Raw genomic sequence first — 15,626 nt, forward strand, 5'->3', positions numbered from 1 at the left:
TGGCAGTGTACTTCTGCTGGGCAGATGTACTGAACGGCTGGAAGGATTGTGGGAATGAGAAGAGAAGCTGGATTTCTGTTGGACAGCCCGACTGCATCAGTTCTGCCTCCTTTCAGTGAGCTGAAGGCAGTGTGTGTGGAGCCTTCTGATGGGAAACCCACGGTCCCCACAGGGTGGGTGCGGAAAAGAAATGGAGCTGAGATGCATCTGTGTGCTGTGAGTGCTATTGCTGAGGACAGGGAGGAGCCCCAGCTGATCAAAGGGCTTTGGTAAGAACAGTGGTGAAAGCAGGAGTGGAGGTGGAAGGCTTGGATTGCTCTCGGAGGAACGGTGGAAGGGTCAAATGTTCTGCAGGTTCAGCACGCGCTGCGCCCTGCCTGCGCCCTGCCTGGTTTTTTGTCCTTTCCTTCTTAGGGTAGGAAAACAAATTTCTGGGGCAGGAGAAGAAGAAATGCAGCAGTCTTCTGTGCACGGCTCATTTTGCGTGAGTTGCCAGGTGCTGCTGTGGTAATGGGTGCTGATGAGCCGGCCTTCATGGCAGGGCTGTGGTTTTATTTTATGTCAGAATTTGAGGCCTACGATTTTCCCACTGTGAGTGCCTGTTTTAAATGATAACAAGTGATATGAAGATGAGCTTCCCTCCTTGGATCAGAATCACGTATTGACTTTTGATATTTGTCTTTCTATTCCTTTAGCAACTGGGGTGTTGATGCTGCTGCACGTATCTCCCATTTTGCCCTTCTGCTTTGTGTAAAAGAATAGCAAAACATGCCATCTCTGTGTGCAATTTCTGAAGTAAGTAAAGTGAAATACTTCCAAGTCAGTAAAATACTTCAAGGTTCCCTAAACTTTGGGTCTGGGAGGTGACCACTCCTTTGTCTATGATGCAAGCACAGCGGTGATGCAGGCACTCGCTGAGGTCACAGTGGCTGCCGGGCTGGGAGCGTTTGTGCCCCAGCTGGGAGCAGAGCTGGTGCTCTAGTGAGCGTGGTGCACACTGAGACCGAGCTCTGTGCTTTCATTGAGAGATCTTCCTGTGAGAGCCCACTGGAAGCAGCGCTGCGGCGTGTGTGAGAGCTGGGCACAGCTCCGGCTGAGCAGTGGCCAGGTGAGCTGGGGTTGGTGCTGGGTGTCTCAGCAGGAAAGCTGGGCTGGGGTGGGCAGCTGCGTCAGCCCTTGTCCAGGCTGGCGGGGAGACAAAAGGAGTTTTCTTCACGACAGCAACACCAGCCGTGTGCTTCAAGGTGCAAAACTATGGAGGAGATGGAGAAGAACGCTTGCTGTCAGAACTCATGGCAGCTGCGTGGGAGCTGGATGTATTTGGGAGACAGTTCTCATTAGTAGTTGGTTTGGAGTATTGCCCTGCCCGATAGCTTAAACTGCATAGCAGAAGAAAGCTGGGAAAATGCTTTTTCCTCTTTTTCACTTGCAGGTTCTTTCTTCAGGGTTGGTTTACAAAAGGAGGTGTTGGGGACTGAGGCAGTTGAAGAGTGAAGCCAGCTCTTTCCACCAGCGGGGGGTCAGTCCCTGTGGAGAGGACCCCAGGAACGTGAGCTTCCTCTGAGACGTTCCCCACATGTCCCAGCAGGGACACAGACGCGGTTCCCATTCCTGCTTTGCGCGTGGAAAGGTATGGCTGGGTTTCTCTAACTTGGGTTTTCTTCCTTTCTCTGGTTTTGGAGGGGAAGGGGTGGAGCAGGGGGAGCCCTGCTGGTCCTTAGGGAGCTCAGTAACCAGTGGGCTTGTGCGGTGCAGCAAAAGGACAGCATGGCCAGGCTCCTTCACCTGGTGGGGCAGGGTGGGAGCCGAGAGCGGGCGCTGCCCTCCTGCCATCTGTACCTGGTTATGGTTTGCCACGTTTGCTCTGGTTTCTGCTGAGAAGTTTGTTCTAGCTGCCTGCAGCAGTACAGGGTGGGGAAGGAAGGATGGTGCAGAGCTAAGGCTGCGCACGGTAATTTTGCACGGGTTGAACTGTGGCACCTGAAGACCCTGTTTCCCTTGGAAGAATGCTGGTGTTTGCAGGTGTGTTGGTGCAAGCCCTGCAGTGCTGTCTGAGAGCGCCTGTCTGCTGCACCTGACCGCTAAGAAAGCTGGATATGCCCAGCAATTGCAGCTTGTGCAGATGTTGTGAATGCGCTCCCAATGTTTCCTTCAGTGAGAACTCAGCGCTCTCTGGCACGATCTGGAACACTGCATCTCTTTGCAAACGTCGGTGCCTGTATCCATGGCCCTCCTTTTTTCTCTCCTCAGAAGCAGCGCCGTGCTGTTCCCCATGCTAGGGAGCAGCAGCCAGCAGGCTGCCCCAGTGCCAGCTGGGCCTTGCAGCGCGCAGAGGGACGCGATGGGGACGGAGCATCCTTAGCACCATGCACAAGTGAGTCTCTTCAGTCCTCTGTCATGAAGGATGGAAGAATGAGTATTACTTGTGAGTTGGTGCAGTGCTGTAGGGATGTCCAGTAGCCATTGTGGAAGCATTGGGGAGGCTGACAGTGACAGCTGATGGCAGCAGTAAGACAGAAGTCTGTGTGTAAGTGGTGGCGCTCAGAGCTGAATGAATTCCCTTCAGAGACAAAAAAATCCATGTCTCAACTTGTGCAGCGTTTTGTAGCGTTTTGTTTGCTGAAGCAGCTTTGCTGTGCAGAATGCAGAGCTGTCAGGCAGCCCTGGGTTCCTCTGCTGCCACCTGAGCAGGAGTGAGAGCAGTAATGCTTTGTGTAAGCGCACTGCAGTTTAACCATCAGCTTCTGTTCTGGCTGTAGAACAGTGTCTTTTGGTTTTGGGGGTGGATGTGGGCTAACAGGACAGCGCTGCTCCTGGGAAACCAACACTCCATCTGTTGTTGTAGGGACGGAGCCTGCGCGTCCATGGAATGGTGCTGGGCATGGGGGGAAACGGAAAGCCTCCCCAGGTAAGAAGCTCTTGTGAGCTGTGCTGTGGGTACTGCCTGTAAACAGGGCTGCGTGAAGGGGCGTGTGATGGAGGAGAGGGGAAAGGGCCCTGCAGATGTCTGCTGACTGCAGAAATGGCGGACCATTGGAGCAGCAGAAGGGCAGATTGAAGAAACGACGCTTGAGGAGCAGAAGTTTGTGGTTGGCTGTGCTAAAATGTTCCTCCACAGAGATGCTCTTCATGTCTGTCTTGTTTCCTTTCTGTCAGGAGCTGATGACAACAGGCTTGCAGGGAGGCAGGGGAGGAGCAAGGAGAGTGGCCCAGCACCCAAGAGAGGTAGGACACGCAGCAGGCATCTGGGTTTGGTGCCCTGTCTTTCTAGTTAGGCTTTCTGTCTGCCCTTTCCTGGGACTGTTGTCATTGCATGTTGCTTGAGGTCTTAATCCCTGGGGATTCCAATTACCTTTCCTGTCCCAATTGACAATGCAAGCCCACAGTTCACCCAAGATCCTAAGGTGCATTGCTGTGAACACTGGAGATGAGATTTCCTAGTATCGTGGCCTGTTTTGCAGACTGCAGGTAGTGCTGGACTCATTACATGTTGCTGCTTCCCCTTTCTTGTTTCTAACAGGGAGAGGTGCTGAGCCAAATGGCGAAAGCTCCATGAAAACTCCTCTCCAGGCTGGAGGGCTTCCTGAAGCAGCAGGTCCCAGCAGAGGGGGAACAGCTGCTCCTGCAGTTGCCAACTGCTCCTCCTCCAAGATCGTGGTCGCAAGAAAGCGCAAGGGAGTGGAAGAGGAGGAGCAGGAGGCAGAGCTGGGTCCTGCCAACAAACAAGTGAAAGTGGAGCACAATGGGGAGAAGGCTCAGAGCCCTCATCAGAGCAGAGGTGCTGTGCCAGCTCCATCAGCACAGCCTGGGCCTGCCCCAGTGCCGACCGAGAGGTTCCGGACCTCAAAGCGAAGAGGTAAGAAGATGCTGCAGCTGCCCTGCTGAGGTGCTTCCCTTGTCAAGCACGTGGAGTTTGCTTGGGGTTTGCTTTGCTTTTTCTTCCCTTCTGCAGGGAGGGGAAAAGAGTAGAAGGCTACCAAGTCCAAAGGATGTGCCAGAATGTGTCATCCTATCTTTTCCCATGAAGCCCACGATGGCCCTCTGCTCGTCCCACTGCAAATACCCGTTCCTGAGAGATTTCCCAGGCTGTTGTCGTGGTACCCGTGTTTCCGTGGTTTTGCTATTGACAAACTGAATTTCTCTTCTCTTGCTCTCTAGAAAGACGACGACGACAGAAAGAAAGGAGAGCAGAAATGAAGAAGGCTGCTCTCAGAGCTGCTGCTGCACATGCAGAGGTGAGTCCTTGGCGAGCACAGACACGGCTCTTGTTCTCTGTCTGTCAGACATGAAGGGGGTTGTGGAATACTGGGGGAAGCGGTGTGCTGCTTTGACACTTGCCTTGTTTCTTTCCAGTTCTCCACCATGAACAGCCTTGTGGAGATGATGGAGAAGCTGCAGCTGAAGGACTGAGCGGAGGAGCATCAGCAGGCAGCGGCTTTGTGGCAGCAGCCCAACTTGGCGCTCTGGTTTCAATCCATCAATAAACAATTGGAGTTTTGCATTCACAAGGAGCGCATGGCCTGATTTGTCCAGCAGCACCCAGTGAGCTGCTGCTCCACCTCCTGGTTATTGCTCCACCTCCTGGTTATTGCTCCACCTCCTCGTTATCCCACCACCTCCTCGTTGTTCCACTGGCGGCGCTGGGTCAGAGCTCCCACAGCTCCATCAGGGAATGCTGCAGGGTACAGAAGCAATGGACGCACCAATCCTGGGCCCTGCCCACAGACGCACTGTCTGAGCAGTTAGAGAGCAGCTCCATAGAGCCGTCTGACTTTCTCGGGGCAGCACTGAGCAAAGTGAGCGTGTGCCCCTCAGCCTGCAGGCGTCTCTGCTGGGGGAAGAGAGGCTCCGCTGGCCGCCTGATCCCGGAAGGCAGAGCTGTTCTCCTGACTTCTCTGCAGTGCTGCCTTCCTTCATCGTCCCCCCTTTCTTCAGATATTTTGATGCTACTTTTCACCCTTTGGGGCGGAGCTTGAGTGACTCTCATCATTGCAGAGCTTTGTACTGAGCGGAGTGGAATTTTCTGGCTTTGTTTCTACAAGCCTAGGCTGAAAACCGCAGCGTGCGTGCGAGATGGGAGTCCTAGCACTCTGGAAGTGGATAAGTGTTGGGATGGAGCTGCTTTTGGTTTTCTAATGAGTGCATAACGAGCAAAGTTTGCCAACAGGATGGTGTTTGCTCAACTAATGACTAGGAGCGATGTGCAGAGGAAGATGGCAGTTGGCAGATGGTGCATGGCCAGAGCTGTTGTTTCTGTCCTGCAGCCGGGAATGCTCCACGCCGAGGGGTGCGGGCTGTGAGAGGAACCTGTCTGTGGAAGCGTGGCCGTTCCTCCCGTCTGATGGGGCAGAAGGCAGGGACAGGAGAGGAAAGCTGAACAGATGTGCATTTTCGTCACGGCTCTTCCTGTGTGGGAAATGAGCTGTGCCACTGTGCTTCTTGGTGCTGGCTAGTTCTGGAGCTGTGCCTTCAACTTGATGCTCAGCTGTTCCTGTGTGCAATGCTCCACACTCGGACCCTGCAGAGCCCAGAGGCCTCCTTGGCTGCTGTCACTCACCTGGAGCTTGCAGGGTGCTGTGCGTGCTGGATGTAGCTGCTTCCAGCTGTCATTTGCAAGGCCCTGTAAGTGCGCTGGGTTCCAACAGCAGTCAGATGACACAGATGAGAAAGAAGCAGGAAAACTTTTATGTATTTATTTTTACATCACAGGCTTTGATCTCCAACCGAGCCTGTTGTGCTGTGGAGAGCAGTGGAAGCCGTTCAGTTGCATGACCAAGGGGTGCAGCCTGGTTCCCCCCTCCCTAAGGGGGAGGCTCATGGAAGGGCTGGCTGCCTGCAGGGAAGGAGCTCTGCTGTTTTGTGCGCCCTGTTGCTCAGAATGGGGTCAGCAGTTCTGTGGAGATTTCCTGGGTTGAGTCCTTTGTGTTTCTCGGGTAACTTAAAGCTGTGTCTGCTCTTGCCTCTGTTTGCAGCTGCCGCGCCTCTGGCCTTGGCCCCCACAGAAGCCCCTCCTGGTTGTCAGTGGCAGCTGTTAGCTGTGCAGTGCCAGCAGTCTGTGGAAACGGCAGCACTTGGGAGGATGACACAGTTTGCCTGATTTTATGCTTTCTGGATGCGGTCAGGTGAGAAAGCGCTGTGCTTGGTGGCACAAATTCCTTGGCCAAAGGACGCTTTGGAGCAGAGGTTTGCTGTCAGGAGGCCTGAAAGCATGGAAGGAAATGCTGCTGTGCACTGGGCCCAGAGACATCAGCTCCCAGCACGTCAGGGACTGCGGACGCCTGCAGCCTCTGTGTCTGTCGGGGATTGCTCCAAGGGCTCTGCAGGCAGCTGTCCGTGGCTGTTTTGCTTTGTGAGGGCATGGGCACAGCTGACAACACACTGATGGTGTCCTGCTGGGAAATGGATGCGCTGGATGGCAGAGGAGGATTCTGAGCCCAGTATGGGATCATCTTTGTTCCTTCGTGAAGGTGAGTGTTTAAAAGTGAGACACTTGAAGCTGGATTTGCAGGGTGCCTGGAAGGAGGTGACTCTCGCTTGATAGCAGTTGGGTGTTTCAGAGCAGCTGAGATTAAGGGGACGTCACAAATCATGTTCTGAGAATGTTCCTGACCGTTCTTAGTTGTTCAATTGTCTACAAGAATGCAAGCAATGCAAAAAAGCAAAAGCAGAACAAGCACGGCATGTCCTGCAAAGAATCCAGCTTTCACAGAGACTGACAGTTCCTAACGTTCCTTTTTCTTCTTCTGTCAGTGACTGAATTTGCTCTCACCTCTTCTCTCTGCACGTGACTTCCCACTTCTTCTATCTTTAGTTCTTCTTTGGTTGAACTTCTCTCTTGTCTATTTCTCCTCCTTTCTACCTTTGCAATCCCTTCCCTCCCTTCTCTTTTCTGTCTTTTCTAACTTCTCCTCTCTGCTGCCTTCCTCCCTATTCTTTTTTCCTGTCCTTTTCTTTCTTTTCTCTGCACCGTTATTTCTCCTCTTCCTCCTTCTGCACTTCCTGCTCCTCTGTTCCCTCCTCTCAGTTCTCCCCTGCCTGTTCCTGCTCTTTTCCTCTTCTCCTCCTCACTCCTCTGCCCTGTTTCTGCATTATTTCATCCTCCTGCAGCAGCGGCTCATCTGCTCTGCACTTCTCTCTCTGTGCTGTCCTCTGCTCTTTGAGTAATTCTTCCCTCTGTCCTTGCTCCTCTTCAGCTGGCTATTAATTCTCCACATCATGGCTCCTATTGTGCTATTTTTTCTTCTCCATATTCTCACTCTTCCTTCACCTGCACTCCTCTTCTGCCGTTCGTTGTTTCTCTCTGTCCTCTCTCCTCTTTCTTCTGCATTCTTCCTCTGCTTCTCCACTTCTTCATTCCCTGCCTCCTCGCTCCTCTTTCCTCTGCATCAACACTGCTCTTCTGTTGTGCTTTTGTCCTTTTTCCGTACTTCTCGTTCTTCTGTAGCTGCACTCCCCTTCAGCTGTTCTTGTTTCATTCTGTCCTCACTCCATTCTTCTGCATCTCCCCACGTCTTCTGATCTTCTTTACAGTCTCCTCACTTGTTTTGCATCTGCATCTGCACTCTTCTCCCATTCCTTTTTCTGTGCTTCCTCCCTGTTCTTTCTTCTGCATCTGAACTCCTCTTCTGCTATTCTTTCTTCCTGCTAATCTTTCTTCCCTGTATAATCATTCCTTTTTCTTCTGCATCTGTCTCTGCACTCTGCTCCTGTTTTCTTCTCTTTTCTCTCTTTCTCCATTTGCACTCTTCTGCTGCTTTTTTTCCCCTGCCTTTTCTCTCTGTCACTTGCATCTGCACTACTCTTCTGCTGTCCTTTCTTCCCTCTATCCTCACTTGTGCATCTGCACTCTCCTAAGGCTGATCCTTCTGCCTTGTATTCTCCCTGCTCTTTCCTCTGCATTCTCACTCTCCTGTTTTTTTTTTCCCTTGCATCCTCCCTCCTCTTCTGCTGTTCTTTCTTCCTTGTTTCCTCGCTCCTCTTCTGCATATGCACTCCACATGTGCTGTTCATTCTTCTCTGTATCCTCACTGCTTTGTATTCTGCATCTGCTCTCCTCTTCTGCTGTTCTTTCCTTCCCTGTATCCTCACGCATCTTCCTTCTCTGTTTGCTCTCCCCTTTGCTGGAGGCTGTTCTTTCCTCCTTTAATCCTCACTCTTTCATTTGCTGCTCTACTCCTCCTGTTCTGTCTTCTATTTATCCTCACTCATTTGATTCTTCTGCATTCACGCTCCCTTTCTGCAGTTCTTCCTTCCCCGAATCCTCAGTCCTCTTTCTTTTGCTGCTTCTTTTCCACTTTCTCTCTGCTCTTTACTCTGCATCTGCAGTCATCATTTTCTCCTACTTCTTCCCTGTCTTCTCTCCTGTCTTCTCCATCTGCACTCTTTTTCTGCTTTCCTTTCTTCCCCCCTTCCTCTTTCTTCTGCATCTGAGCCCCATTTCTGCTCTTCCTTCCTTCTCTCTCTCCACTCTCCTCTTTCTTCTGCGTCTGTTCTCTTCTGCTGTCCTTTCTCCCCTGTAACCTCACTTCTCCTTTTTCTGCAGCACACTCATCATCTTTCATCCCTGTCTTCTCCCTTCTCATCCACCTGCAGCTGCAGTCCTCTTCTGCTCTCCTTTCCTCCTTGTATCCTCACTTGCCTTTTGTTCTGCACCTGCACTCCCCTTCTGCTTGGCTTTCTTTATCCTATCCTCTCTCCCGTTTTGTCTGCATCTGCCCACCACTTCTGATCTTTCTTACTGCTTCTCCTCCCTGCTCTTTCACCTGCATCTTCACTCCTCTTCTGCTGTTTATTGTTGTGCCCTCGCTCCTCTTTCTTCTCCACCCGCATTTCTCTCCTGCTGTTTTTCCCCTGCCTCCTCACTCCTTTGTTGTCTACATCAGCTTTACACTCCTGCTTTTCTTTCTCCCCTGTATCCTCGCTGCTCTTTTATCTGCATCCCTCCTCTTCTGCTGTTTTTCCCCAGTATCCTCGCTCCTCTTCCTGCTTCTGCTGTTCTGTTCCTTGCTTCCTCGCTCTTTGCATGTGCACTCCCCATCTGCTGTTCGTTCTTCTGTATCCACAATATTCTTCCTTGTACACTTGCACTCCTACTGTTGTTCTTCCCCATCCCCTTACTGCTCACTGCTGTGTCAGCTTTACTGTTCTGCTCTTTCTTTCCTCTCTCTTCTTTTCTTTTGCATATGTACTCCAGTTCTTCTATTCTTTCTTCCCCATATCCTCTCTGCTCTTTCGCTCGTATCTGAACACCTATCCAGCTATTCTTTCTTCTCTGTTTAGTCGTTCCTTTTTCTGCTGCATCTCTTCTGCTGTTCAGTCTTCTGTCTATCCTCATTGCTCTTTGGTTTGTATCCACACTCTTCTTCTGCTCTTTCTTCCTTGTGTCCTTTCTTCCTTTTCCCCTGCATTTTCTCTCCTCTTCTGCTGTTCTTTCTTCCCTGTATCCTCACTCCTCTTCCTTCTGCATAATTAAACTCCTCTCTTGGTCGTCTTTCTTTGTCTCCTCACTGCTTTGTTCTGTATCTGCACTCCTCCTTTTCTGTCTTCTATCAGTTCTCACTCCGCTTTGTTCTGCATCTGCCCTCCACTTTTCTTGGTTTTCCCCTGTCCTTGTTGCACTTTCTTCCATCTGCACTCCCTTCCTGTACCTTGTCTTTCCTGTCTACTCACTGCCCTTTCTTCTGAGCTGCGCTCCTCTACTGCTGTTCTGTCCTCACTACTCTTGCTTCTGCATCTGCAGTCCTCCTCTCCTCTTCCTCCTCCTGTGTCCTCGCTCCTATTTCTCCATCTGCACTCCTCTTCTGCTGGATTTTCCCTGCATCCTCACTCGTCTTCATCAGCTTTACTCTTCTGCTGTTCCTTCTTTCCTCTGTCCTCACCTCCTTCTGCGTATGCTCTCCACATCTGCTGTTCTTTCTTCTTTGTATGCGTGCTGCTCTTTCTTGTGCACTTGCACTCCTCTTCTTCTGTTCTTACTTGCTTTTATTTTCCCTGTTTTTTCTTCATCTGCTCTCCTCCTCTGTTGTTTTTTCTTCCCTATCTCCTTGCTTCTTCCTTCTACATCTGCTTTCCTCTTCTACTTTTTCTTCCCTCTCTCCTCTTGGTTCTGCCTGCATTCCTTTCTTCCCTGTGTTCACACACGTCTTCTTTCTGTGTCCGCTCTCCACTTTGGCTGCTCTTTCTTCCATTTATCCTCACTCTTTCATTTGCATCTGCAGTTCTGCTGTTTTCCTTGCATCCTCACTCCTCTTTTTTCTGCATTACTGCTCCTCTTCTGCTGTTCTTTATTCCTTTTCTCTTCAAACCTGTGCGACCTGGTGTGGGGAACCTGCTTTGGCAGGGGGTTGGTCTCAATGATCTCTAGAGGTCCCTTCCAACGCCTACAGTTCTGTGATTCATTTCTTTCTTCTGCATCCAAACTCTTCTGCTGTTTTCTTTGCCGTGAATTCGCTTCTTTCGTCTGCATCTGCATTCCTGTTACGATGCTGCTTTTTTGGTTTCCTCGCTGCTCTTTATTCTGCATCTACACTTCTGCTTTTGTGTCTGTTCTCTCTACTCTTCTCTATCTGCACTCCACTTCTGTTCTTCTTTCTTCTGCCTCCTCACTGCTCCTCATTGCTGCATGTAAACTCCATTTCTGCTCTGCCTTCTTGCCAGTGTCCTCACTGCCCTTTAGTCTGAAGGATGAGAGGAGGGCCCCCCAGTAGGAAGTGAAAGGTGAGAAAAGGACTTGACAGGGGCTGAGGACAGGGGTAGTTAGAGATAGCTTACAGAAGCAAGGATGTGGAGGTTGTTAGAAAAGTAAGGGATGGCAGACACTGGGTGTGGGATAGCGAGAGGGATGAAGGCCATGCAGATAAGGGTTTGAGAGCAGCCTGAGGACGTGTGGCAGGGAGGTGAGAGATGTGCCCAGGGCCTGGGGGCTGCTCCTCCTGCAGGGTCCCCTGAGACGAGCACTGAGTCAGCCTCGGGAGCGCATTGAAGGCAACTCAGCTGTGTGAGCAGAAGGGCTGCAGCCTGGCTGCGCCTCTCCTGGGCCCCACCGAAGGACCGACTGCCTCTGGGGAAGGATCTCTCTCTGGACGTCGCCCCTCTTGGAGTCTTTTCCCGCGAGCCCAGGTCACAGGTAAGCTCTCCGTTCATTTCTGATTCTCCCTCTCTAATGCGACCATCTTTGCAGCCTGCCCTCTCTGCATCCTTACTGATTGACATCTGGGATCTGGTTGTTGATGCGCTTGGCGAGCCAGGCAGGCCAAAGGTGCTGCCAGGAAAGGAAGGGTGGCCGTGGTGGGCGACTCCCTTCTCGGAGGAATGCAGGGCCCCATCTGCAGACTGGACCCGAAGCACTGGGAAGTGTGCTGCCTTCCTGGGTCAGGGCCATAGCCAGGAACCTCCCCAGGCTGGTTAGGGCCACTGGTTCTTTTCCTTTACTCGTAGTTCAGCTTAGCAGTGAGGAAATTGCTCAGAGAAGGCTACAAATGATGACGAGAGATTTCAGTGGTTTCTGGGATGTGGGGCTTTTGTGGGGTACGGATGTGGGGCTGGGATTTGGGGCTTTTATGGGGCAGGGATGAAGGGCATGAAAATGTGGGGCTCAAAGATGTGGGGCACAATCATGTGGGGCAGGGATTTAAGGCTTGGATATGGGGCACCAAGCTGTGGGGCTGGGATTTGGAGCTTGGATGTGGGGCTTTTATGGGGAAGGAATGTCAGGCACAACAATTTGAGGAGGAGGAGAAGTAGGGCTGGGATGTTGGTCTAGGGTATGGGGCAGGAAGACGTGGACGTAGGGGTAGAGATGTTGGGCTGTTACGGTGCAGAGCTTTGGAGCAGAGATGGGGGCTGGGCTGTGGGGCAGAGACATGGGGCAGGGATGACTTGCTGGGATGTGGGGTCAGATGTGGGGCACAAAGATGTGAGGCTGGGATGTTGGGCAGAAGTTGCTGGGCTGGGACGTGGGGCAGGGATTTCAGACAGGGATGTAGGCCTGGGATCTGGGGCTGGGGTTCGGGGCAGGGATGTGGGGTGAAAAGACGTGGGGCACAAATACGAGTGGCAGGGATGTGGGGCTGTCCTGAGGGGGCAGGGTATAGTGGGCATCCTGCGAAGTGCTTATCTCTGTCCTCCTGGTTGTGATAACAGCAGTTACAGGTGATGTGGTTGCTGTTAGCTGTGCTGTAAATGCTCGGTGCCGTCTGAATGAACGCCATCAGAACATTGGATGTCCTGCGAGGAAATCAGGACGACGAAGGAAGTTGTGTTTTGTCCAGGCGGGTGCTGTGTGGCTGTGGGCAGTGAGGCGTAGCTGAGCTACGGAGCGGGAGCAGAGTCCTGATGCGCAGCTTCGTTCTCCCACAGGGCAGCGGGCAGAGATGGCTGTGCTCTGTGTCATGTGTTGGTGCGTGCGTGTTTTCTGCGTTGGAATGAGCTGAGATTGCGACGATGGTGGAAGACAGAGGGAAGGTTGGGCCCTGGAGGGAGGCAGAGAGAGGAAGGATCCCGAGGATGCTTTGTGCTGGTTGTTGTCACCGTCTCTGTTGTTGCTGGGTGTTTGTGTCGTGACAGTGTTCCCTAGGAGGCTGTTGTGGAACAGGGGTGTCTGAAGGGATAGGAGAAGAGCCCCTGCGTGGTATTTTGGCTCACTGGAGAAACGGTGCTGGTGAGCCGGGGGGGGGGAATATTAAGTAAGAAAGCAGGAACGTCAATGGAGTAATGGGACCAGGTTTATAATGGAGTGCCATAATCATGAGAGACCAAGTGCTGGGTGTGTGTGGGAGTTGAAGAACTGTACGGTTTGGTTTGTGGCTTGTGAAAGGAACGGGACAAACTGTTGTGATGGTGTCAGAAAGGTAATTGTTAACGGTCTGCAGAAATAGAATGAGGGTATGTGGAAGTGTAATGAGGGCCCGAACAGTGGAATAATGTCCAAAGGAAAAAGGGTGAAAGAGAAAGTGAGTTCATGTGCGCATGAGAGCAACCCCCTGCAGCGTTCCTCTGCGAGCAGAACTTGGTGAGAGAGCGAGCTGCAGGTGGAGGCTGCTGCTGTGAGAGCAGCACTTGCACAGGGGGAGGCGGAGAGGAAGTGAGACCGGCTCTGCAGAGATGTAGGAACCCCGAAATGCCAGCCTCAGCACTGGAAGCCTCCGGAGACGAGGAGGAGAAAGCGAAGGATGATGTCAGTAGTTTGTGCAACGCTGAGAGTTGTGACAGTGAAAGGTTTGGAAAGGACACAGGCTGAGGAAGGTGGAGATGAGCAGGGTGTGACTGTGATGTCAGAACTGAAGAGAGGGGAGCAGGATCAGGTTTATCTCTTGGTGGATACGGGTGCCTCTTAACGGCCACAGGTGGTTTTGTAGCAGCAGGAGGAGCTGATGCCCAGTAAGAAAAGGCTTCCTTTTGGGATCAACTAAATGTGGGCTGAGAGAACAAGTAGGAATACATAAATTCTTGTCCGTGTCAGGTCACTCTAGCAAGAAACTAAAGAGAACTGGAGCTAAGGATCAAACAATATTAAGTGATTGAGAATTGTAAGTCTGCCCTTAACACAAACGGTGGAAAACAAGGCTGTAGCCCCAGACGTTACAGAAATCCTGAGTCAGATATGCTTAGGAGTGTGGGTATCAGGGAGAGCTGGCAGAGAAAAAATGCAGCCCTAACCAGAAGTTAAAAGCAAGAGCTGACCCAGTCAGGGTAAAGCAGAGCCCTTTGGGGATGTGTGACTGTAGGTGGATAAAAGAAATGATGATTGTTGGAGTTGGGATTGCTGATGGAGACCAGCTCCTCGGGACGCCTGAATGACAGGCGGGCTGCAGCTCTGGTGGCAAGTAGCAATCTGTGTTGTTGTTACAGGCATTTTGTATCTTTTTGCTATGCGAGTACACAGTACCTAAATCAGATAGCATTCATGCAGCTGGCAGTCATACATCATTGTTTAATCAGCTCTTTGTGGATGATGGTCAGTGCAGAGATCAAAAGGCGTTCTCTCCACAGAACACGTTCTGCTCTTGGTCACGGAACGAAGAAGCTGTAGCTTATGCTTGCCAGTCTCACATGGCAGTCCTTCCCTTTCAGGAGGGGCCGCGTGTTCCCTGTTTGACCCTTTCAGGCCAGCCAGGTCTGTTTTGCTTCACAGTCTTCCTCACTGGGTGATCTTTTAGGTCTTTTCCAACCTTGGTGATTCTATGATTCTATGATTCTAGAGGTGGAAAGAAAGTCTGGGGGTGGACAGGGGGTTGTGGGGAATCTACGGGGGGAAAGGTGTGAGTGGGGCTTCTGTGAGCTGGAAAGAGGGTCTGGAGGTGGAGAAAGGGTGGAAGAGGGAAACTGGGGGATTGTGGTGGGCTAGAAGCCCTGTGATGTGGAAAGGGGACCTGGGGGTGGGGAGGAGATTGTGAGGGAGAAAAGAGGAGAAAGAGGCTTCTGTGAGTGGAAAGGAGGGTCTGGGGGTGGAGGGGTACATTGTGGAGGGGAATATTGTGGAGGGCAACTTGAGGAGTTGAAAGGGGGAAAAGGGGTTTTTGTAGGGCAGAAAGGGCAGGTCTGGGAGTGGATGGAGGATTGTGAGGGGGAAAAAAAAAGGAGTGGGGTCTCTACAGGGAGGAAAGGGGGTCTAGGAGTGGTGAGGAGGTTGTGGGGGGCTTCTATGGGGTGGGAGTCTGGGGTAGACCTCAGGGGAGTATCTGGGGGAGAAGAGGGGAGTGGGGTGCCTATGGGGTTGAAAAAGAGTTGGAGGGGAATTTAGTGGGTTGTGGAAGGGAAAAGGGTGAACAGAGCCTCTGCAAGGCAGAAAGCGCATCTGGGGCTGGAGGGAGGAAGGGGTGGGAGGAGAGAGCCAGGGGTTGTGGGGGGCTTCTATTGGGCAGAAAAGGAGTCCGGTTGGGGGGGAATGGAGGTCAAAATGGGGGAACTGACTCCAGGGGTCAGGGAGGAGCACAGGGGACTCCAGAGGTCAGAAAAAGGGGTCAGAAGGTGGGGGGAGCAAGGAGGACACGGGACCCTGGGGGTCAAAGAGAAGGTAATGGGGGGTGATGGCAGACTCTAAGGATCAGAATGGGGGAAATGGAGCGGGGGTACCCGGGAGGAGGAGAGGGGATTCTGGGGGTCAGACAGAGGGGACTGGGAAAGTGGGGGGACTCTAGGGCACAGAATGGGGAGACTCGTGACGGGGTGGAGGGACATTAGAGATCAGAACGGGGGACAGGGGAGGGAGCGGGAGGGCGGGGGGACAGATAGGTGGAGCCTGGGGGTCAGAATGGGGGAGGCGCAGAGGGGAGGGCCGGAAGAGAACGACAGGGATCAGAACGGGGGAAACGAAGGGGGAAGAAGGGGGAGGGAGGCGCAACCCCGGGGGTCACACAGAGGGACGGGGGGGGTTGCGGGCGATCCGTGGCAGGGGGAGGGGAGGAGGGCAGTGAAACGCACGGGGTGGGGGAGGCGGGGAGACGCAGGGCAGCCGCCCCCGCCGAGCGGAACCCCGAGCACCGCAGCGACGTCACGAGGCCAACGCAGAGCGGCACGCGGCCCCTGCAGCACCTGAAGCCCGGCCCCCGCCCCGGTGCCCCCCGAACAGCCGCCTGCAGAAGCCGAGGCGGCTCTCGGAGGCCCGGCTGCTCCGCACGGCCGCCCCC

At 52.7% G+C, this 15,626-nt stretch overlaps 1 protein-coding gene and 1 long non-coding RNA gene across 5 annotated transcripts in view; both read left to right on the forward strand.

Moving 5' to 3' along the window:
• Positions 1-647: 647 nt before the first annotated feature.
• The window catches only part of LOC128084826 (zinc finger CCCH domain-containing protein 11A-like), a 40,548-nt gene continuing 25,569 nt past the window's right edge, over positions 648-15,626 (forward strand). Inside the window, exons 1-9 of one of the 3 annotated variants that reach the window (XM_052691420.1) lie at positions 699-795; positions 892-1,108; positions 1,245-1,630; positions 2,251-2,374; positions 2,846-2,908; positions 3,157-3,225; positions 3,521-3,856; positions 4,159-4,235; positions 4,354-4,508. In XM_052691420.1, the coding sequence (XP_052547380.1) occupies positions 1,577-1,630; positions 2,251-2,374; positions 2,846-2,908; positions 3,157-3,225; positions 3,521-3,856; positions 4,159-4,235; positions 4,354-4,410 (780 nt within the window). In that variant the 5' untranslated portion in view covers positions 699-795; positions 892-1,108; positions 1,245-1,576 and the 3' untranslated portion in view covers positions 4,411-4,508. Of the gene's footprint in view, positions 796-891; positions 1,109-1,244; positions 1,631-2,250; positions 2,375-2,845; positions 2,909-3,156; positions 3,226-3,520; positions 3,857-3,952; positions 4,127-4,158; positions 4,236-4,353; positions 4,509-15,626 lie in introns of those variants that run through there. The other 2 variants (XM_052691421.1, XR_008208689.1) reach the window with 2 other exon arrangements.
• LOC128084829 (uncharacterized) lies at positions 5,874-13,823 on the forward strand. Of its 2 annotated transcripts, XR_008208697.1 has the most exons (4): positions 5,874-6,122; positions 6,355-6,467; positions 10,938-11,125; positions 13,754-13,823. It is a non-coding gene; the product is annotated as an uncharacterized LOC128084829 (long non-coding RNA). The 2 variants fall into 2 exon arrangements; XR_008208696.1 differs by lacking the exon at positions 13,754-13,823 and having other exon boundaries at positions 10,938-11,532.

The sequence above is a fragment of the Tympanuchus pallidicinctus genome, unplaced genomic scaffold (assembly GCF_026119805.1).
Source record: "Tympanuchus pallidicinctus isolate F22 unplaced genomic scaffold, pur_lepc_1.0 scaffold29, whole genome shotgun sequence".
NCBI lineage: Eukaryota > Metazoa > Chordata > Aves > Galliformes > Phasianidae > Tympanuchus > Tympanuchus pallidicinctus.